This window comes from Gopherus flavomarginatus, chromosome 4, assembly GCF_025201925.1.
Source record: "Gopherus flavomarginatus isolate rGopFla2 chromosome 4, rGopFla2.mat.asm, whole genome shotgun sequence".
Classification (NCBI taxonomy): Eukaryota; Metazoa; Chordata; order Testudines; family Testudinidae; genus Gopherus; species Gopherus flavomarginatus.
Genome location: NC_066620.1, coordinates 142524890 through 142543342, shown reverse-complemented (window position 1 = coordinate 142543342; position 18453 = coordinate 142524890). Strand labels below are relative to the sequence as shown.

Below are 18453 nucleotides of genomic sequence, written 5' to 3'. Positions count from 1 at the left end.
GAAACACAATAGAGCTCACACTATATTTCCACAAAGAAGCTTGATTAAATGTGAATTTAGTTCAAGCTCTGATTCAAACATTAAAACACTGGAACATCTGTTAATGAAAGCATAGATCTTTTTGCCCGGTTTAATTTGTTTGTTTTTGTTTTTAAGGTGATATTGACATGAATTGTTCATTGATACATGGTGATTTCATGTCATACATGATCATAATCCTTACACATGAATTATTAATTACAAGTGTTTTTGATTTCTGTACGTCTATCATGTTTCCTCCATTTTTGTCTAAAATGTGTGGACTGTATTTAGATCAGCAATGCCATCTGCAACAATAAGCCAGCTGAAGAACTAATCATTTATAGACATGTTAGATTGAAACAGGTAATTGTTGTTTATAAAATATTATGGCTTTAAGTCTATGGCAACTTTAAACATTTCAGTGTTTGCTGCAAGGCATGAGGAGACAATGACACAGCTCATTTCCTCTGCTGAGCTCTCTTTGCTGTCTTGTACAACACTTATTTCAAAGCACGCCACAGTTTAGAACTGTCGTGATCCCCATTAATATAAAATCATTGACCTCTGCTCCTGCTGGTGCGACTAAATTACATTCTGCTGCTCAGCAGCAGCCGCATATGGGGCCAGCTCTTTTAGTCATGGCCAGGTGCCTTGATGTCAGCACAGCCCTTCCTACGCTCAGGGTTTTCCTTTCATGAGGATTATGCACCTTCAAAGATCTAGGAGGACCTACTCCCAGGATGGTAGCCTTTCTAATGGCATCTGGCTTTATCTCAGACAGTAATTTAGTATTACAGCAGGAGGCTGTAGAGGTTCAGTCTATTTTTAAGCCCAGTGAGGAATTGTAAGAATGTGTGCTTTTATAGCGGTTCTCTCTCCCTCCTCCCCCTCCCCGAACACACACACACATGAATAAATCCAAAAACAATATGCACAGTCATATCACGTTTCTATGAAGCCTTGTAGCCCAGTGTGGTTAAAACAATATCCTGTATCATGTCTAACCCCAGGTGTGAAAATTCTCTGTTTATGCAATATGATATCATCAAGAATGAAAGTAAAGCACAGGTTTATAGTCTGCATGTAATTAAATTCCTTTAAAATGATTTTGTTCTTTTATAGGATGGACACAGTTTCCCTGAGCATGGTCAGATTTTCTCGCTGCGTGGTCTCCAGCCTTTTATTTTTTTCTGACCCTTTTTCCACCTCTCTATTCCCCCCGCACACTAGTACTATGAAATACACACTATATCTATGAAATGCTCTGGCATATGAAGCTCAGTGCCTGCAGTCTGTATCCATTCAACTGGATCTGAGAGGCAAAGTTCTTTCTCAATCTTCCCCAAATGTTGGAGTTCAGAACTAGAGTTTTTGGCCCTGATTCTGCTAGATGTCCATGTGAGTAAACTCCAGTTTCCAGACAGAACCCTGGCGCAGGACTGAGGCCTTGCTAACCATCATGAGGGTAGTGTGTGAGTCGCCCATTTGCACTGATATAAAAATATGACTTATGCTTTGGTTAATGGGTCTGATCTTGCAAGGTGTTGAGCATCATCAGTGCCCAACACCTTTTCAAGAGGTGTCAAACCCTTGCAGGATTGGATCCTAGGAGAAGAAATAACTGGAGAATTTGTGACAAAATTTCTTAAATTGCATACAACTGAATCAGGATATCTGTAATATCTTTGGGAAATGTAGATCTCTGTTTTGTTGCAGTTTAGTAACTATTACATGCACTTATTCATGCTTTAGACAGTCACAAAATTTTAGTTGGATTTTATGTTTGCAATTAATTTAAATTTCTTGCTACTCAGGATTTCTGTTCAGAACAAGTGGAGTTCTGCATTCTAAGGGAATACCCATAAAGGGATTGTGTAAAATAGTAGTAAATGTTGTTGATGATCAAAGTAATCAAATTGTTTACATGGTCTATCGCATTCTGTCCTGTTTTCTCCATCAAAGTTAGTGTAGTCCCAACAGTGACCTACAAGGAGAAGGTTAATGTTTAGAAGTCTCACATATATATATATACACCACACTGAAGGATGGTAGAATTTAAGATAAATCATTTTAATGTAAAGGAGCAATTCTTGATTTTTCTTCCATATTCCTCTTTGTTTGATGTGTATGTGCGAGAGAAGAGGGGAGAAGAGGTTTGTAATTGTGTTTTGTGAAAACTAACATCTGGATTAATAACTTGCTTCTGGAAGCTGATACCCAAACAGAGGGCTTTCTTTTCAGAAAGATGTCCTAACCCCGGTCACACGACTGCTAATTTGGCTTTTCTCTTAATCTCTGCAGAACTTGCTGAACAGAAGCGAAACTATGCGCATGCTAATAGCTCACTTTCTACAAACTCCCCTCCCTCCCTAAGAGTGTCTGGTGTGCAAAGCAGAGCTGGAACAAAGATACACTAATTATTCTCCATTAATTTGTCTGCTTGAATGGTCCTAAATACCAGAGTGATTAATTAGCACAAGGCAGCCAGGGCAGGATGTCACACCCTTCTCTGCATTTAAGTGTCGGCAAGGTTGTGCTCAAGTGTTGACAACAGCATATCTTTAATTTCTCTAAGAAGGAAAGTTTAGTCAGTACAATTAATTTGAGCTTGGCTAGCTTGCAGGAAAAAATGTAATGTGGAATAATATTACTGCTTCACAGGCAATTTTTTGCATCCTTAGGGTACAGTAAAACTTTTTGGCAACTCAGTTATTGAATATTGTTTTTCTATAATCGTTTCAATTTGGCTTAATTACTTTTGTGCATTCTGCAGTAAAAAAAAAGTGGATCATGAAGCAGTTAGAAATTATTATCCTTAATGACTTGAGATGGGGTACAGATGAATGACTAAATGTGAAAAATGAATTAGAGAAGAGACAAATAGACAATGCCAGTACAGCTTTTTGTAGCCTTTTTAATTTAATGCTGTCTCATAGTGACTTTCCTGAGATGCATGTCTATGTCATTTTAAAATTATGGACTGCTTAACCCTCAATAATCCAAGTAAATTAAATCAAAATAACTTAAAATTAAAACCTATCTTGTAATATTTCACCTGAGACGTGGCCTTGCTTTATGCTTTTTCCTGTTTTAATGTACAGTTGCTAAAGGAACAGTTAGCAATACAATCTTCTAAAATTAGCTTCATAATAATATTAAGGATTTTATATATGCATTTATAGACTGAATAAAAACTACTATTCAGCAAAGATGGCTACAGAAAATAAAACGATTGGAGTGGGAAAGTTGCTAACCGTAACACTCAGTTTGCAGATCATTGGTGAGGTATGTGTTTGGTAAGTTGGTTTTTTGGGGGAGGGGAGAAGTGTTGTTTTTTTGGTACTTACCATTTCTTGGAGCATAATGCTCTTTTAAGAGAACAGAGGAAGTGGATGGAGGTCATGCAACAGAGAGGCCTAGATCACTACAACACAGGTCTTTGTTATCCCCCATTGCAGCTCCCCTCAAGCCTCAAACAAGCCCCAAAAGGGGCCATTCCAGGAACTGCAGAGAGAGATTCTCCTCTTTGTTCACTGTTGGATGCTATTGTTCTCCTTGTCAATTAATTCCCCGTACAAAATGTTAAGCCATGTTTGTTTTTTCATAGATTGTAGAGCTGGAAGGGACCTTGAGAGGTCACTGAGTCCAGTTCCCTGCCATCATGGCAGGACCAAAGACTGTCTAGACCATCCCTGACAGCCACTTATCTAACCTATGCTTAAACATCTCCAGAGATGGAGATTTCGCAACCTCCCTAGGCAATTTATTCCAGTGTTTAACCACTCTGACAGTTAGGAACTTTTTTCTAATGTCCAACCTAAACTTCCCTTGCTGCAGTTTAAGCCCATTGCTTCTTGTTCTATCATTAGAGGCTAAGTTGAACAAGTTTTCTCCCTCCTCCTGATGACACCCTTTTAGATACCTGAAAACTGCTATCATGTCCCCTCTCAGTCTTCTCTTTTCCAAACTAAATAAACCCAATTCTTTCAGCCTTCCTTCATAGGTCATGCTCTCTAGACCTTTAATCATTCTTGTTGCTCTTCTCTGGAACCTCTCCAATTTCTCCACATCTTTCTTGAAATGCGGTGCCCAGAACTGGAAACAATACTCCAGTGGAGGCCTAACCAGTGCAGAGTCAAGCGGAAGAATAACTTCTTGTGTCTTGCTCACAACACACCTGTTAATGCATCCCAGAATCATGTTTGCTTTTTTTGCAACAGCATCACACTGTTGACTCATATTTAGCTTGTGGTCCACTATAACCCCTAGATCCCTTTCTGCCGTACTCCTTCCTAGACAGTCTCTTCCCATTCTGTATGTGTGAGATTGATTGTTCCTTCCTAAGTGGAGCACTTTGAATTTGTCTTTGTTAAACTTATCCTGTTTACCTCAGACCATTCTCCAATTTGTCCAGATCATTTTGAATTATGACCCTATCCTCCAAAGCAGTTGCAATCCTTCACAGTTTGGTATCATCTGCAAACTTAATAAGCATACTTTCTATGCCAATATCTAAATCGTTGATGAAGATGTTGAATAGAGCTGGTCCCAAAACAGACCCCTGCAGAACCCCACTCATTATACCTTTCCAGCAGGATTGGGAACCATTAATAACTACTCTCTGAGTACGGTTATCCAGCCAGTTATGCACCCACCTTATATTAGCCCCATCTAAGTTGTATTTGCCTACTTTATTGATAAGAATATCGTGTGAGACCATATCAAATGCCTTACTAAAGTGTAGGTATACCACATCCACCACTTTTCTTTTATCCACAAGACTCGTTATCCTGTCAAAGAAAGCTATCAGATTGGTTTGACGTGATTTGTTCTTTACAAATCCATGCTGGCTATTCCCTATCACCTTACCACCTTCCAAGTGTTTGCAGATGATTTCCTTAATTACTTGTTCCATTATCTTCCCTGGCACAGAAGTTAAACTAACTGGTCTGTAGCTTCCTGGGTTGTTTTTATTTCCCTTTTTATAGGTGAACTCTATATTTTCCCTTTTCCAGTCTTCTGGAATCTTTCCTGACTCCCATAATTTTCCAAAGATAATAGCTAAAGGCTCAGATACCTCCTCTGGCAGCTCAAATGTACTACTGTACATTTTCCTTCAACCAAACCCTCGTGGGAGACTTGCCCCCACTCCCCCAGCACCCCTTCCCTGACATATTGAAATTGTCAGAATATATTTTATTGCTGATGGGATTTCTTTATTCAGCTGGAGGCGTGCACAGGACCCATCACACAATAATGTGATATTTGGTCAGGGTTTGACCAACTGTGCCTTTAAGCTTTCATTAGTATTGTCTTTATTCATTTATAGAATCCAAAATGTGCTAAGTGCTGTGCAGACAAATTCCTTGCTCCATAAAAGATAGGAGATGGGATGCCATAAAAAGCAGATGATCAAGCAGTAATGTTCTCTGATCAATGCAATTTGTCTTGAGGAGGTCTCTTTCCTCCTGCCCTCACCTATCTCAGTTTCAGTTCTCCTGATTTTTGTCCCATAACAAATAAGTATTATATGCTTGTGCTTATATGCTTAAGCCACCACTTAACCCCATTTTTCTCTTCTAATCACCTCAGATCACAGGTATCTGACTCAGTGAATCAGCAAAGCTACAGGATAAGTATTGTGGCTTCCCCCCAGCTGTCAAGACAGCTTTGTAACTAACTCTTTCAGTCCCACTGGAAGATGAGACAATCATCACAGTTTTGTATTGGCTGGAAGCTGGTACTATCAGAAAAGTGGATAGCATCCGCCGTTATAAATTAACAGACCCATTCCCTAACACTCCAAGCTCTTATGAGCCTATGGACTAAAAACTTTGACAGCTAGCTCTCTTGCAATGAAGAATGGTGCTACCATTCAGGGACTGCACCAACAATGCAGAGGATGATGCTCTTTACACCCTGTTCACCAATAAATAAAAGCAGCACCTGGCAGAGGTCTGTGAAAATAAACATATTGATTCTATATCTGTGGAAGAATTGATACATTGGAGTGTATGGCAATGCACATGTTGATAATTCTGGTACTTCTCTTTTCGATTTCCTAAAAGCTGTTGCCTCTGCAACTGATCCTACTGTTCTCAAGATAGTTGAATTAATGGCTCAGAGGCTCACAAAATGTCTTGACTAGTTGCTCTATGACACAGTCTTAAGTGATTACACAATAAGAGAAGTGTTTAATGTCAGATCTTTTCTGAAATATTATCCAGAGGCACTATAGAGGGAGCTAAAAAGGGATAGAACTCAACACTGATATGAGAATTTTTTCTTAGCATTGGCCACAATAAACACAGTGAACTATAATCTGCCCTTGGATACTGTACATGTGGGTCTCTCTTTGACTTTACTGGAAGTCCTATTTGAATAACCAAGGGGAGAATTGTAACTAGTGTATTTGCCCAGCAAGAAGTGAAACAATGCAGCCTTCTTTTTGGAAAATAATAATGAAAGAAAGTCAGTATACCTGATGCATTGGAACAAGGATAATGTTACTTTTGTCATGCTGAAAGGTCAGTATCAGTGTTGGCTAAAATACTATGTAAGTGGAAGTCATATGAGTGACTCCTGTCTGAAGGAGACAGACTGTTCTTGGCTTTTGTTTTCTGAACGCCCCCATCCCCGGTCCTTTGTTTCATTCTTCTACTACTTTTTCTCCTCACAGAAATCAAGTGAAGAGTCCTATGTATCAAGAACTCTAGGGCCAAATTCAGTGCAGATCAGTACACAGGATATTAGCAACTGTGACAGGGTCAGGCCAGATGGATACAGGAGAGTGTTAGAAGGCAGATATATTAGTCCCAGATTAAGTAGATCTCTTTTCCCTGGGAAAGGTAACAGAGGCAATTCCAGAACAAGCAGGAACTTGCTGGAACCAACTAAGGCAGGCAGGCTAATTAGGACATCTGGAGCCAATTAAGAAGAAACTGCTAGAATCAATTAGGACAGGCTGGCTAATCAGGGCACCCAAGTTAAAAAGGACCTCACAAGAGGCACTAGGAGCTGAAAGTGAGATGATGTATTTCTGGAAGAAAGAGGAGTACAAGCATTATCAGACACCAGGAGAAAGGTCCTGTGGTGAGGATAAAGAAGGTGTTGGGAGGAGGCCATGGGGAAGTAGCCCAGGGAGTTGCAGCTGTCGCACAGCTGTTCCAGGAGGCACTCTAAATAGCTGCAGTCCACAGGGCTCTGGGCTGGAACCCAGAGTAGAGGGCGGGCCCGGGTTCCCTGCAAACCTCCCAACTCCTAATCAGACACAGGAGGAACTGACCTGGACTGTGGCTTCTACCAGAGGGGAACGTCTCTGGGCTGTTTTCTGACCCACATGGTGAATCTCTGAGGCGAGCAAATCCACCAATAAGCACAGGACCCACCAAGGTAGAGAAGGACCTTTGTCACACAACACAGAACTTGGCTTTGTAAATTGGCTCTTCCCTTCTCTCTCATTGATCATTTAACTATTTCTTGTGAGTATGTGGGATAAATCAAGATAGAATGCAGTTGTTGTTCTGTCGAGTGTCTGAAGTACATCCTAACATCCCATGGCTTTAAAAAAAATGTTAATGAAGCACAGTAGTATAGATAATGATAATGATAAGCACAGAGAGAAAAGATAAAGATTAGTACTTACTTTATAGGTTGTATAATGATGGGCCCAATTCTCTTCTGGTGTAAATTGGTGTCATTACATTGACTTCACTGGAGCTATACTTACCGACAACATCTGACTGATGTTGTGACTCTTGTGAAATCTTAAGAACATAAGAACTGCTACACTGGGTCAGACCAATAGTCCATCTAGCCCAGTATTCTGTCTCCGATGGTGACTAGTGCCAGAGCTTCATGGAGAATGTACAGAACAGCTAGAGTGATCCACCCCAACTTCCGATCCTAGCTTCTGGCAATCAGAAGTTTAGGGTTGCCCTGAGCATGGTGTTGCATCCCTGATCACCTTTGCTAATAGTCATTAGATAAGTTAATGGAGAATAGATCCATCACCTTTGCTAATAGTCATTGATGGATCTATTCTCCATTAACTTATCTAATTCTTTTTTTTTTGAACCCAGTTATGCTTTGGCTATCACAGTATCCCATGGCATTGTTTGTGTGTGGTATGAAAAAGTATTTCCTCTTGTTTATGTTAAAAGTGCCGCTTATTAATTTTATTGGGTGACCTCTTGTTTCTGTATTATAAGAAAGGGTAAACAACATTTCCTTATTCACTTTTTCCACATCATCCATAATTTTATAGACTGCTATCATATCCCGCTTAGTTGTCTCAGTTCTAAGATGAACAGCCCTAATCTTTCTAGTCTTTCCTTGTGCCAAAGCTGTTCCATACCCTGATCATTTTTGTTGCCCTTTTTTGAACCTTTTCTGGTTCTACTATATCCTTTCTGAGATGTTGCAACCTGACCTGGACACATTATTCAAGATGTGGGTGCACTTCAGATTTATATAGTGGCATTATACTTTGTTGTATTTTCTATCACTTTCCTAATAGTTTCTAATATTCTATTAGCCTTTTAGACACTGCTACACATTGGGTGGACATTTTCAAAGAACTATCCACAGTGATTCCAAGATCTTTCTTAAGTGGTAACAGCTAATTTAGAACCTATCATTTTATAATATAAATGTGGCCCATTATTTTTTCCAGTGTGCATTATTTTTCAGTAATCAATGCTGAATTTCATCTTATACTTTGTTGCCCAGTCACCCAGTTTTGTGCGATCCCTCTGTAATTCTTTGTAGTCAGCTTTGGACTTAACCATAATAATTTAGTATCATGTGCAAGTTTTGTCACATCACTGTTCACTCCTTTTTCCAGATCATTAATGATTATGAATCTTAGGTTATCATTATTGGAAGATTCGTGTTTTATGTTTTAATTGTGAGAGAAAATGTCTGGTATTGTCCTACTAAAGATGGGCGAGAGCCATGAAATTTGGGGCCAAATTGGGATCCAAAGTTTGCAGGCACAACTATACTTCCCACAAAATGTGTGACAGAGGAAACTATTAATATTCCTTCCTATATATAGCATTTCAGTCATCCTTCCACACAAGAGTAGTTGTTGTTAGTTATTCCTAAAAGGCCCCTACGAAGGTCAGAGCCCTGCTTTGTTAGGGAATGTACACACCTAGAATAGAAAAGTGTCCCAGCCTTGAAGACAGGATAGACCAGGGTCGGCAACCTTTCAGAAGTGCTGTGCCAAGTCTTCATTTATTCGCTTAATTTAAGGTTCTGCGTCCCAGTAATACATTTTAACGTTTTTTAGAAGGCTTCTTTCTATAAGTCTATAATCTATAACTAAACTATTGTTGTATGTGAAGTAAATAAGTTTTTTTAAATGTTTAAGAAGCTTCATTTAAAATTAAATTAAAATGCAGAGCTCCCTGGACCGGTGGCCAGGACCCGGGCAGCGTGAGTGCCACTGAAAATCAGCTCAAGTGCCACCTTTGGCACATGTGCCATAGGCTGCCTACCCCTGAGATAGACCAACAACAAAAACTGCAATAGCAACACCAAATTGCATCCAGAATTTGATTTTTAATGTAAAGTCAATGACTGAAATGCATGCAATTCCAATGCTTTACAAGACCAACAAATATAAGTGTTTTAAGGCCCTGCTACTACTTTGTTGTTTATAACATATTTTTACTCAACTTGCAGAATGATTCACCTTTTCTGGGCCAATGCCTGTCTCCAGTCTCTAATAGTACTGAGTTGTATAGGATTTAGTAGCTGTGGGCATGACTCTTCAAAGCACTGAACATCTCTGTAAGAATTCCTTTGGGCATGAGGATGGTTTTTACTACCATTTACCTTTTGTTTACTAATATTTGTTTTCTAATAATACTTGAAAGATGAGAATTACTTTAATATCCTATTTGTAGAACAGAACCTAGAGTGTTCTTAGCTTTATCAGAGGAACATGTGTATTTTTTATTATTCCAAAGGTTTAATTCTGAGCAATTAGGCTAAGCAAAATTTAACAAGTGATGGGAGGCTACTGGGACACAACAAAATGGGTTCTTCTGGTCTTCTGATTGCTTAATGATGTCATTTCTATAATGCAGAAATGCAGCAGGCTCAGTATGTTTTCTGCCTCCAGTAAAGCATTTGAGTGAGCTCTTAATTGCCTAATGTACAACCAGCACATGAGCGTCACTTCTTGACAGAGGGGAAGAGGCAGTTTTGATAAGTTGTTATTCTTTCTGATATATCTAAAATATAGGCCAATCCTATTTTTATGATGATATTTATAGACTCCTCACGTCACAGAAGTCATTTGGACAGGATTTTATTTACACATGAGGAAGCCTCAGGGAAATATTTAAAAAATCATCAGGTTACAAATACTTATTTGCTATCCCTGCTGTCCTCTTCTCAACATGAAGACAACGGATAAGGTTTATGAAATATAAATCTACAAGATTGGAGGATTTTGTATATTCTTACCAATTCCTATAAATAATCCATATTCACAAAACCCAGCAGATTTTTTGGTCAGAAGAGGGGCCATATGAAAGTGAATTTCAAAGATCATGTGTATTTTGAGAAAGGACTACAGTACGGACAAAGAAGCTATGGGGAGGGAGTTTCAAGTGTATTGGATTGTATGGAAGCACGTGTTTGGACAAGTGCAAGAGAAATAGATGGAAGAGGGAATGAGGCAGCAGAATTGAGCAATAGTCTAGCAAAAGGCCCAAACGTGTGTAACTTGAAACACACAAGCAGTCCCATATTCCCTTCAGATGGACTATTTGTATGCTTAAAGTTCTGCATCTCATTAACTGCTTTGCTGGACTGTAGCCTTGGGTAGGTGTGTACCATTGGGAAGATCTGAGCAAATACAGCAAAAAAAGTAAATCTTGAAACATTGTGAAGAATTAAGGTGTCATAAACAGATAGTTAAGGGTTAATGTCTCTTTTACCTGTAAAGGGTTAAGAAGCTCAGTAAACCTGGCTGACACCTGACCAGAGGACCAATAGGGGACCAAAGATACTTTCATATCTTGGTGGAGGGAAGTCTTTGTTTGTGGTCTTTGTTTTGGGGGTTGTTCGCTCTTGGGACTAAGAGGGACCAGACATCAATCCAGGCTCTCCAAATCTTTCTGAATCAGTCTCTCATGTTTCAAAATTGTAAGTAATAGCCAGGCAAGGCAGATTAGTCTTATTTTTGTTTTCTCAGCTTGTAAATGTCCTTTTTTGCTGAGAGGATTTTACCTCTGTTTGCTGTAACTTTGAACCTAAGGCTAGGGGGGGTTCCTCTAGGCTATATGAATTTGGTTACCCTGTAAAGTATTTTCCATCCTGATTTTACAGAGATGATTTTTACCTTTCTTCTTTAATTAAAAGCTTTTTTTTTTAAGAACCTGATTGATTTGTCCTTGTTTTAAGATCCAAGGGGATTGGATCTGGACTCACTAGGGATTGGTGGGGGAAAGGAGGCGGGATGGTTAATTTCTCCTTGTTTTAAGATCCAAGGGGTTTGGATCTGTGTTCACCAGGGAATTGGTGAAGTCTCTCAAGGCCACCCAGGGAGGGGAGAGTTTTAGGGGGACAGGAAGTGCTCCAGACACTGACTTCTGAATGGTGGCAATGTACCAGATCTAAGCTAGTAATTAAGCTTAGAAGTGTCCATGCAGGTCCCCACATTTGTACTCTAAAGTTCAGAATGGGGAAGGAACCTTGACATAAGGGCCTGATGCAAAGCCCACTGATGTTGATGGGGGTCTATCCATTGACCTCACTGGGCTTTGCCAGGCTGTATACCCACCAATTTCCCTCACAGCTATTTGGAATCCCTTCTGATCAGGTACTCAGTGAGTGAATTTGTATTCAGAAATATGGAATTATGTATGGAAGAGCCTTGTACATACTAGTGCAAATCTGTGAGAGTATTTGCCAAGGATATTTAGAAAAACTCTTATTTGCATAATATCGTAAATGAATTGAACAATCACAAATATTTGCATATCATTTGTGAACAAAAAAATGGAATACCCTGTTTATAAAGTTTAGATCTTTTAGTTAGGAAACAGAAACTATATCCCATGACTTAAGTGACCAGATACATAATGCAATCAGTAAATACTTATTGTTTCTGATTTGATAGCAGAGCCAAAGGCTAAAATTTGCTCATGCAAACTATGGCCCCAACCCTGCAAGGGGCAGACTTCCATGGATTTCATTGGGGGTCCCCGTAGGCACAGATCTCTTTGCAGGCCTGGGGCCTGTATGGAAAATTGTGAAGAATGATCAAAATCTTTAAAATTTGATGTCCCGCTTGTGGATATTTTTAAAACAGAAAAAAAGGCTTCTTGCTCTCTTGTACTTAACATAATGATCGTTTATACTGATAAGCTAAACTAAAAGGCTGTGGAGTTTTTTGAAAATTTGGTATTCACTTCAGCATGTCAGTTTCTCCCCTCACCTTCCCCCCCCAAAAAAAAAAAAAAAGAAAGGAGTGTAGTAACATTTTGACAAAAGTTCTAGTAGAAGCAATTCAGTTATCGGATGAGAAGCCAAATAGAAATGTTCAATAAAGCATGTGTGCATCTGCATAATGGAATAGTCCTTATATTTTACATCTAGTTACATCAGGGTCATGGAAGGTGTTTTATTAGCACAGTCAACAATAATATCGTGATTTTTATTAGTAGGAAAAGATAGAGTGAGAGACTACTAATTATTTTTCAGCCTGAGGGGTATTTTTTCTGAAATGACTGTTAATTTGATCATTGTCGTGCAGTTCACAGATTTACATGAACTTATTTCAGTGTGACACATGGTTAAGAACTTGACTAAGATTTGTTGCTTTATTAATGGTTTTCAGCGAATGTATTAAAAAGTGCTAAGCATGTGGGCGTAGGGATGATATTGATAGTACTCCGAAGGTTGAATCCTTTTGGAAGTAGCTAGCCTGAAGCCCTTTCCAGGTGATATTTTCTTTGTTCATGCAGTGAGATGTTAGGCCTGAAAGAATGAAATAAAATCCAAGTGAAACGAGAATTTGTTGGGGTTGTCTCAGATCTTACTGAAGCAGTGGTGGGCTGGAACAATGTGTATAGTGGGGATGCTGAGAGCCATTGAACAAACTGTAAACCCTGTATATGGTGGAAACTATTTCAAGCCTAGGGATGCTGTTCCACCCCGGCACTCCTTGTTCCAGCACTTATGCACTGAAGTGGTTTTTCTAGAAGTATTATTTTTTCCTAAGCAGGAGCCTGACAGATCTAGGAATCAATGATTTTTTAGGTAATGTTGTAATCAATAAATTCTTCTTAAGTGTTTGTTTACATATGTGTTTCAGTATAAACAAAATCTTAATCAACTGGCCACAAGATACAAGAAAATATCCTTGGGATGTGTCACAGCTTTTCAGACAACACTTCAGTATTTTCCAACCTAAGCTGTTTCCCTCCTTTCAATCTGCATAGACATAGTTCCATCAATCCTGCAGGCAGTTACATGTGCAATGTGTGTGATGTTTTCATTCTGAATGGCCTTCAGTGTAGATTGAGAGACTGCAAAACAAAAAGGAACAAAACTAAAGTCTCCATAATGGCAAACAGTGACTTCTTAGTCAGATGCTGCGTTAACTGTTCCTCACAAAGTGGCAGCTTCCCCTACATTCTACATTTATAAGTTGCACTTTCACAATAAAAAGATTACACTGCAGAACTTGTATGAGGTGAATTGAAAAATACTGTTTTATCTTTTTTTAATGCAAATATATGTAATCAAAATATTATAAATGAGCACTGCACACATTCTATTCTGTAAAAGCAGCAAAGAGTTCTGTGGCACCTTATAGACTAACAAACGTATTGGAGCATGAGCTTTTGTGGGTGAATACCCACTTCATCGGATGCATCGACATTTGTTAGTCTATAAGGTGCCACAGAATTCTTTGCCACTTTTATAGATCCAGACTAACACGGCTACCCCTCTGATATTATATTCTGTGTTGTACATGAAATCAAAATGTAACCCTTCTGCCCCTCTGAGTTGGCAGCAACAAGGGCCGGGTTCTGTGTCCAGGGATTCTGTTTCAATAACACAATGCAAAACTGGCTCAAGCCCCGACCCAGTGACCTGGGACAATTACATACCACCCTTCCGGGCACCTCTAGGAGGCAATACTTCCCCACTCGCAAGCACGGAGTCTGAGTGTAGCAAAATTCTTTTTAATAAATTAGAGAAACAATGCGGCATCATGTTGGAGAAACACCACAAACAGGATTATAACACAAACCATAAGCAAAAACCTACCTCCAAGTTACGTTTGGCAATGTCCTTTCCCCCTTAAGGTCTTAAGTCCAATCACTCCAAAGTTCAACAACCCAAAAGTCTCTGGTCAGTGCCACCCCAGAGTTCAAAAGTTTATCTGCAGAGTTTTACACCCCCAGCCTGGGTGGAAATGGGGTGGAGGCACACACAGGGTGTTAAGGGGCACCTTACGTGGGCCAGAGCCAACTGCTCTGCCTCTCCGTGGAGTTCTGCTGCAGCCTTCACCTGCTGTTCTGCTCCGTGGAGTTCTGCTGTAGCTCCACTACACCAGCTGTACCACTCCTCCAGCTGACTCGCGAGCCACTCCAGCCGTCCCCGCAAACCGCTCCACTCCGCTCACTGTTCCATGGGCTGCTCCAACATGCCGCAAACTGCTCCGCTCTGCCAGCTGCTTAGCGATAGATCTTCAGGCTTCCCCACTAGTTAACACAATATTCAGTGATCTCAGATCAGCTTAGCTTAGCTCTTTTAGTGATTTCAGCTTGTAGTAGGGGAGCCCCAGTGCTGGTGCACCATTGGCTCAAAGTGAATTCAGTTCAGAAGCCTCTAGATGGACTTCTAATGGAATCAAAATTAGCTCTATTCTTCAACAGTGGAGGGAGGAGGATGTGCAATTGGTGTTTCAGGCCCATACCATCAGGTACACACACCAGTCCCCAATCTCTCTCATTTCAATGGGTTTTGGCTCCCATGTCCCTTGTCTAGCAAGTGCTACTTAATTGATATTGAGACGTCCCTGTCATAAAGCAGTCTCATAATTCCTCATTCACATAATCAGGGTGACAAAACTTTATTCCTTCTGCCCCAATAACAAAGAAATTGGGGATCCCAGAGCTGTCAAAACAACCATCCCAGGCTGCCGTGGGCTATGCTAGGTGGGGTGGGTGTGCCAATGCAAATACCTGAAATTCCTTTCCACACTCCCCATAATTCACCACCAGATATCAGGGTAGAGCTCATCCTGACTCTGCTTACATCATATTTGAAAATATAGAAAAACATCCAATATATTCATAATGAATTTAAATTGGTATTTTATTAGTGTTTAACAATGCTCTTAAAACTGCTATTAATCACAACTATTTTTTTAATCTCATAATTAATTGTGATTTAAAAAAAAATCATTTGACAGACCTAGTATAAAGCTCAGCGGCTGAGAGAGGAAGGGGGCTGCACAGGGACAGAGATTCCAGTCGTTGTTAGAGTGAGAGAAGACAAGGTAGGAAGTAGCTGAAGAATACAGCATTAAGGGTTAGGACTGTGCAGACCTTGACTGCTTGTTGTAGGATCTCTGGCCTGGACCCCAGTGTAGAGGATGGGCCTGGGTTCCCCTCCCAGGCACTAGGGAAGTGGCACCATTAACGGGCAGTGAAAGAGAAGACTGTTGATGACAGTGGGTCCTGAGAGACTTTGATGCATGCAATTTTTCCCCAAAAGGGGAACCCCCCGCAGTGACCTGGCTGGAGGGCCCAGCCATGAAGCAGGAGCAGTTGCATCCTGAGAGAGCTAGACTTGGTGAGTGACTGAGTGCAACTGCAGGATGGGGTGTTGGCCTGGCAGAGCTAGTCCCCAGATGTGGCCAGAAACAGGTGTGGCAGCAGTGAGTAGAACACCCTGTCACGGGCACAAAGAACTCAGTAGTGGCTGCCCTGAGCAGTTGCATTAATGTTCTTTTGGGATGTCAAGCTAAGTCTCCAAAAACTTACCTGTCTAAGTGACCAGTCTAAGGTAACACTATGAGTAGGGCCCTACCAAAGTCACAGCTATGAAAAACGTGTCATGGACCATGAAATCTGGTCTTTTGTGTGCTTTTACCCTAAAGAGAGGAGTGGCTGCTGACTGAGAGCCCAGCTCTGCAAACTGCAGCACAGAAGTAAGTGTTGCAATACTGTACCATGCCATCCTTACTTCTGCACTGCTGCTGGCAGTGGCTCTGCTTTCAGAGCTGGGTTCCCAGCCAGCAGTTGCCACTCTCCAGCTGCCCAGCTCTGAAGGGTAGCAGAAGTAAAGGTAGCAGTACCAAACCTCCCCCTATAGTAATCTTGCGATCCACAACAACTCCTTTTTGGGTCAGTACCCCTACAATTACAACACTGTGAAATTTCTGATTTAAATAGCTGAAATCCATGAAATTTATGACTTTTAACAATCCCATGACTGTGAAATTGACCAAAATTGACTGTGAATTTGGTAGGGCCCTATGACTCAGTGAAGGATGTCCTTACACCCAGTTCTTTACTCTGGTTATTAAACTAAGTTATCCTCTATAGCAGGGATTGTTATAGTGCCCATTACACAATCAGACATAAGTTCTTCCCTGATAAATAATTTCCTAAATAGCAAGGGCTCTAGTGGACTTTATGTAGACACTTGTTGTTCTTTCCTTCTTTGTTTATAGAAAACTTTGCTTGGGTCATATGTGAATAGATACCCAGAGATTTGGACTGCATTATTTTTAAGGCATTTATTCACCAGTGAGATCAGTACTCTGGTATATTTATCATATTTCACTCTTGGTAATATTTCCCTTCACTCTAAGGGTACATTTACATTGCAGCTGGGAATATGCTTCCCAGCTTGGGTACATAGATATGCACTAGCTCTGGTTGAGCTAGCACACTAAAAGTAACCAGGTAGCCGACAGTAGTGTAGATAGCGGCTTCATAGCTAGCCCAAGCTGGTGCCCATACTATCTTTGGCTACACTGCTACTTCTAGCATGCTAGCTTGAGCAGAGCTAGTGCATGTCTATCTACTCGAGCTGGGAAACACGCTCCAAGCTGCAGCGTATGCATGCCCTAATTTTCTTTGTACATATTAGTAAAGGCTAAGGCTCTTATTTCAGAAACAAAACAGTGTGAAAGTGCTTTTTTTTTCATCACTTGCATGTTCAGCTTTTATCACTTTGCTCTAAGTCTATCAAATAAGCATCACAAGTTCAACTAGTGGACAGGTATTCTGGGGACCACAGAGAAATGCTGAAGGACTGCCTCTAAAAACGTAACCTCAAGTCTTTAACATCTCTATGCCCAATAGCTGTAGCCCTTCAACACTTCATAGGATTGAAATCCCATTTTTAAACGCTATTAAATAAACTTCATGACTGCATCGTCTATCTTTGAAGAAATTCTTATAATTGAGATTAATATTGTTCTTGTAACATGAAAAATGCTTTGCAATGATTTTAGTAATATTTAGCTTTTTATGTACAAAGAACATACAAGTGGAAGTGAATCATGGGAAATACATGGCTTTTAAATGGACCTGCTTCTTCATTTTTGAAAGCATCATGGATACGTAAAATGTGGACAACATAAAACCCTGCAGCTTTAACTTAGAAATAAAGAATACAAAGACGGGCCTGACCTGTAAGTTAGATCTGAACTTTCTTGTTCTTCTCAATTGTTCAGATCTAGGGCTTGAGGTCAACCCATGATAGCAATGTAACCGATGTGCATATTGCTACTTGCCCAATGGTACCTTTGATACTATCACTACTTCTTAGCTTTAGGATAAAATACACTGTAGTTCTATATTTTTTCATACTGAAGCATTGGATTTCAATCACCTATGCTACGCACTAGTTTGGAAATGGAGGGAATAAACTAGATCAATTAAGCACTTTTGGCAAACGCTGCTCTCTCTCTGGGGGGTGTGGTTGGCCCTTGATGCAGGAAAAGAGGATTTTGGGAGCCTGTTCAGGAATCCCCATCACCTGTACACTAACAGCATAGTGCTTTCCAGCCATGATGGCTATGCAGTCTTATGTAGGAGAAGGTAGGATTGGAGGTGGGGGAGGGGGAAATGAGGGGTTATTTGGGGCATGTGCAGTAGTTCTATAACAGTGTAGATCCACTGGCCATTACTCCCATTCTCCTGCAAAGGACAGTTGCACCTCTAATGCTTTAAATTAAATAGAAACTGAGTTTCCCTTTTTGAAGGAGAAAGCAAATGTGTGGTGCCGTGAAAGTGTCACCACTGGTTAATGAGTTGAGCTGAGCAAACTATTCATTGTGAAAAATTATTTTCAACAAAAGTTTTCTGGTTTTCACCTCACTAACCTTCCAGAAAGGAGGATCGACTTTACAAAACTTTAAAAGATGCATTTCTGTGCATG

At 40.2% G+C, this 18453-nt stretch overlaps 1 protein-coding gene across 1 annotated transcript in view; it reads left to right on the top strand.

The window, feature by feature from the left end:
- The first annotated feature begins 3231 nt into the window (after positions 1-3231).
- Positions 3232-18453, top strand: part of LOC127050093 (negative elongation factor B-like) — a 56411-nt gene continuing 41189 nt past the window's right edge. The window contains exon 1 of the mRNA XM_050951624.1: positions 3232-3317. Within this exon, the coding sequence (XP_050807581.1) occupies positions 3232-3317 (86 nt within the window). The remainder of the gene's footprint in view (positions 3318-18453) is intronic.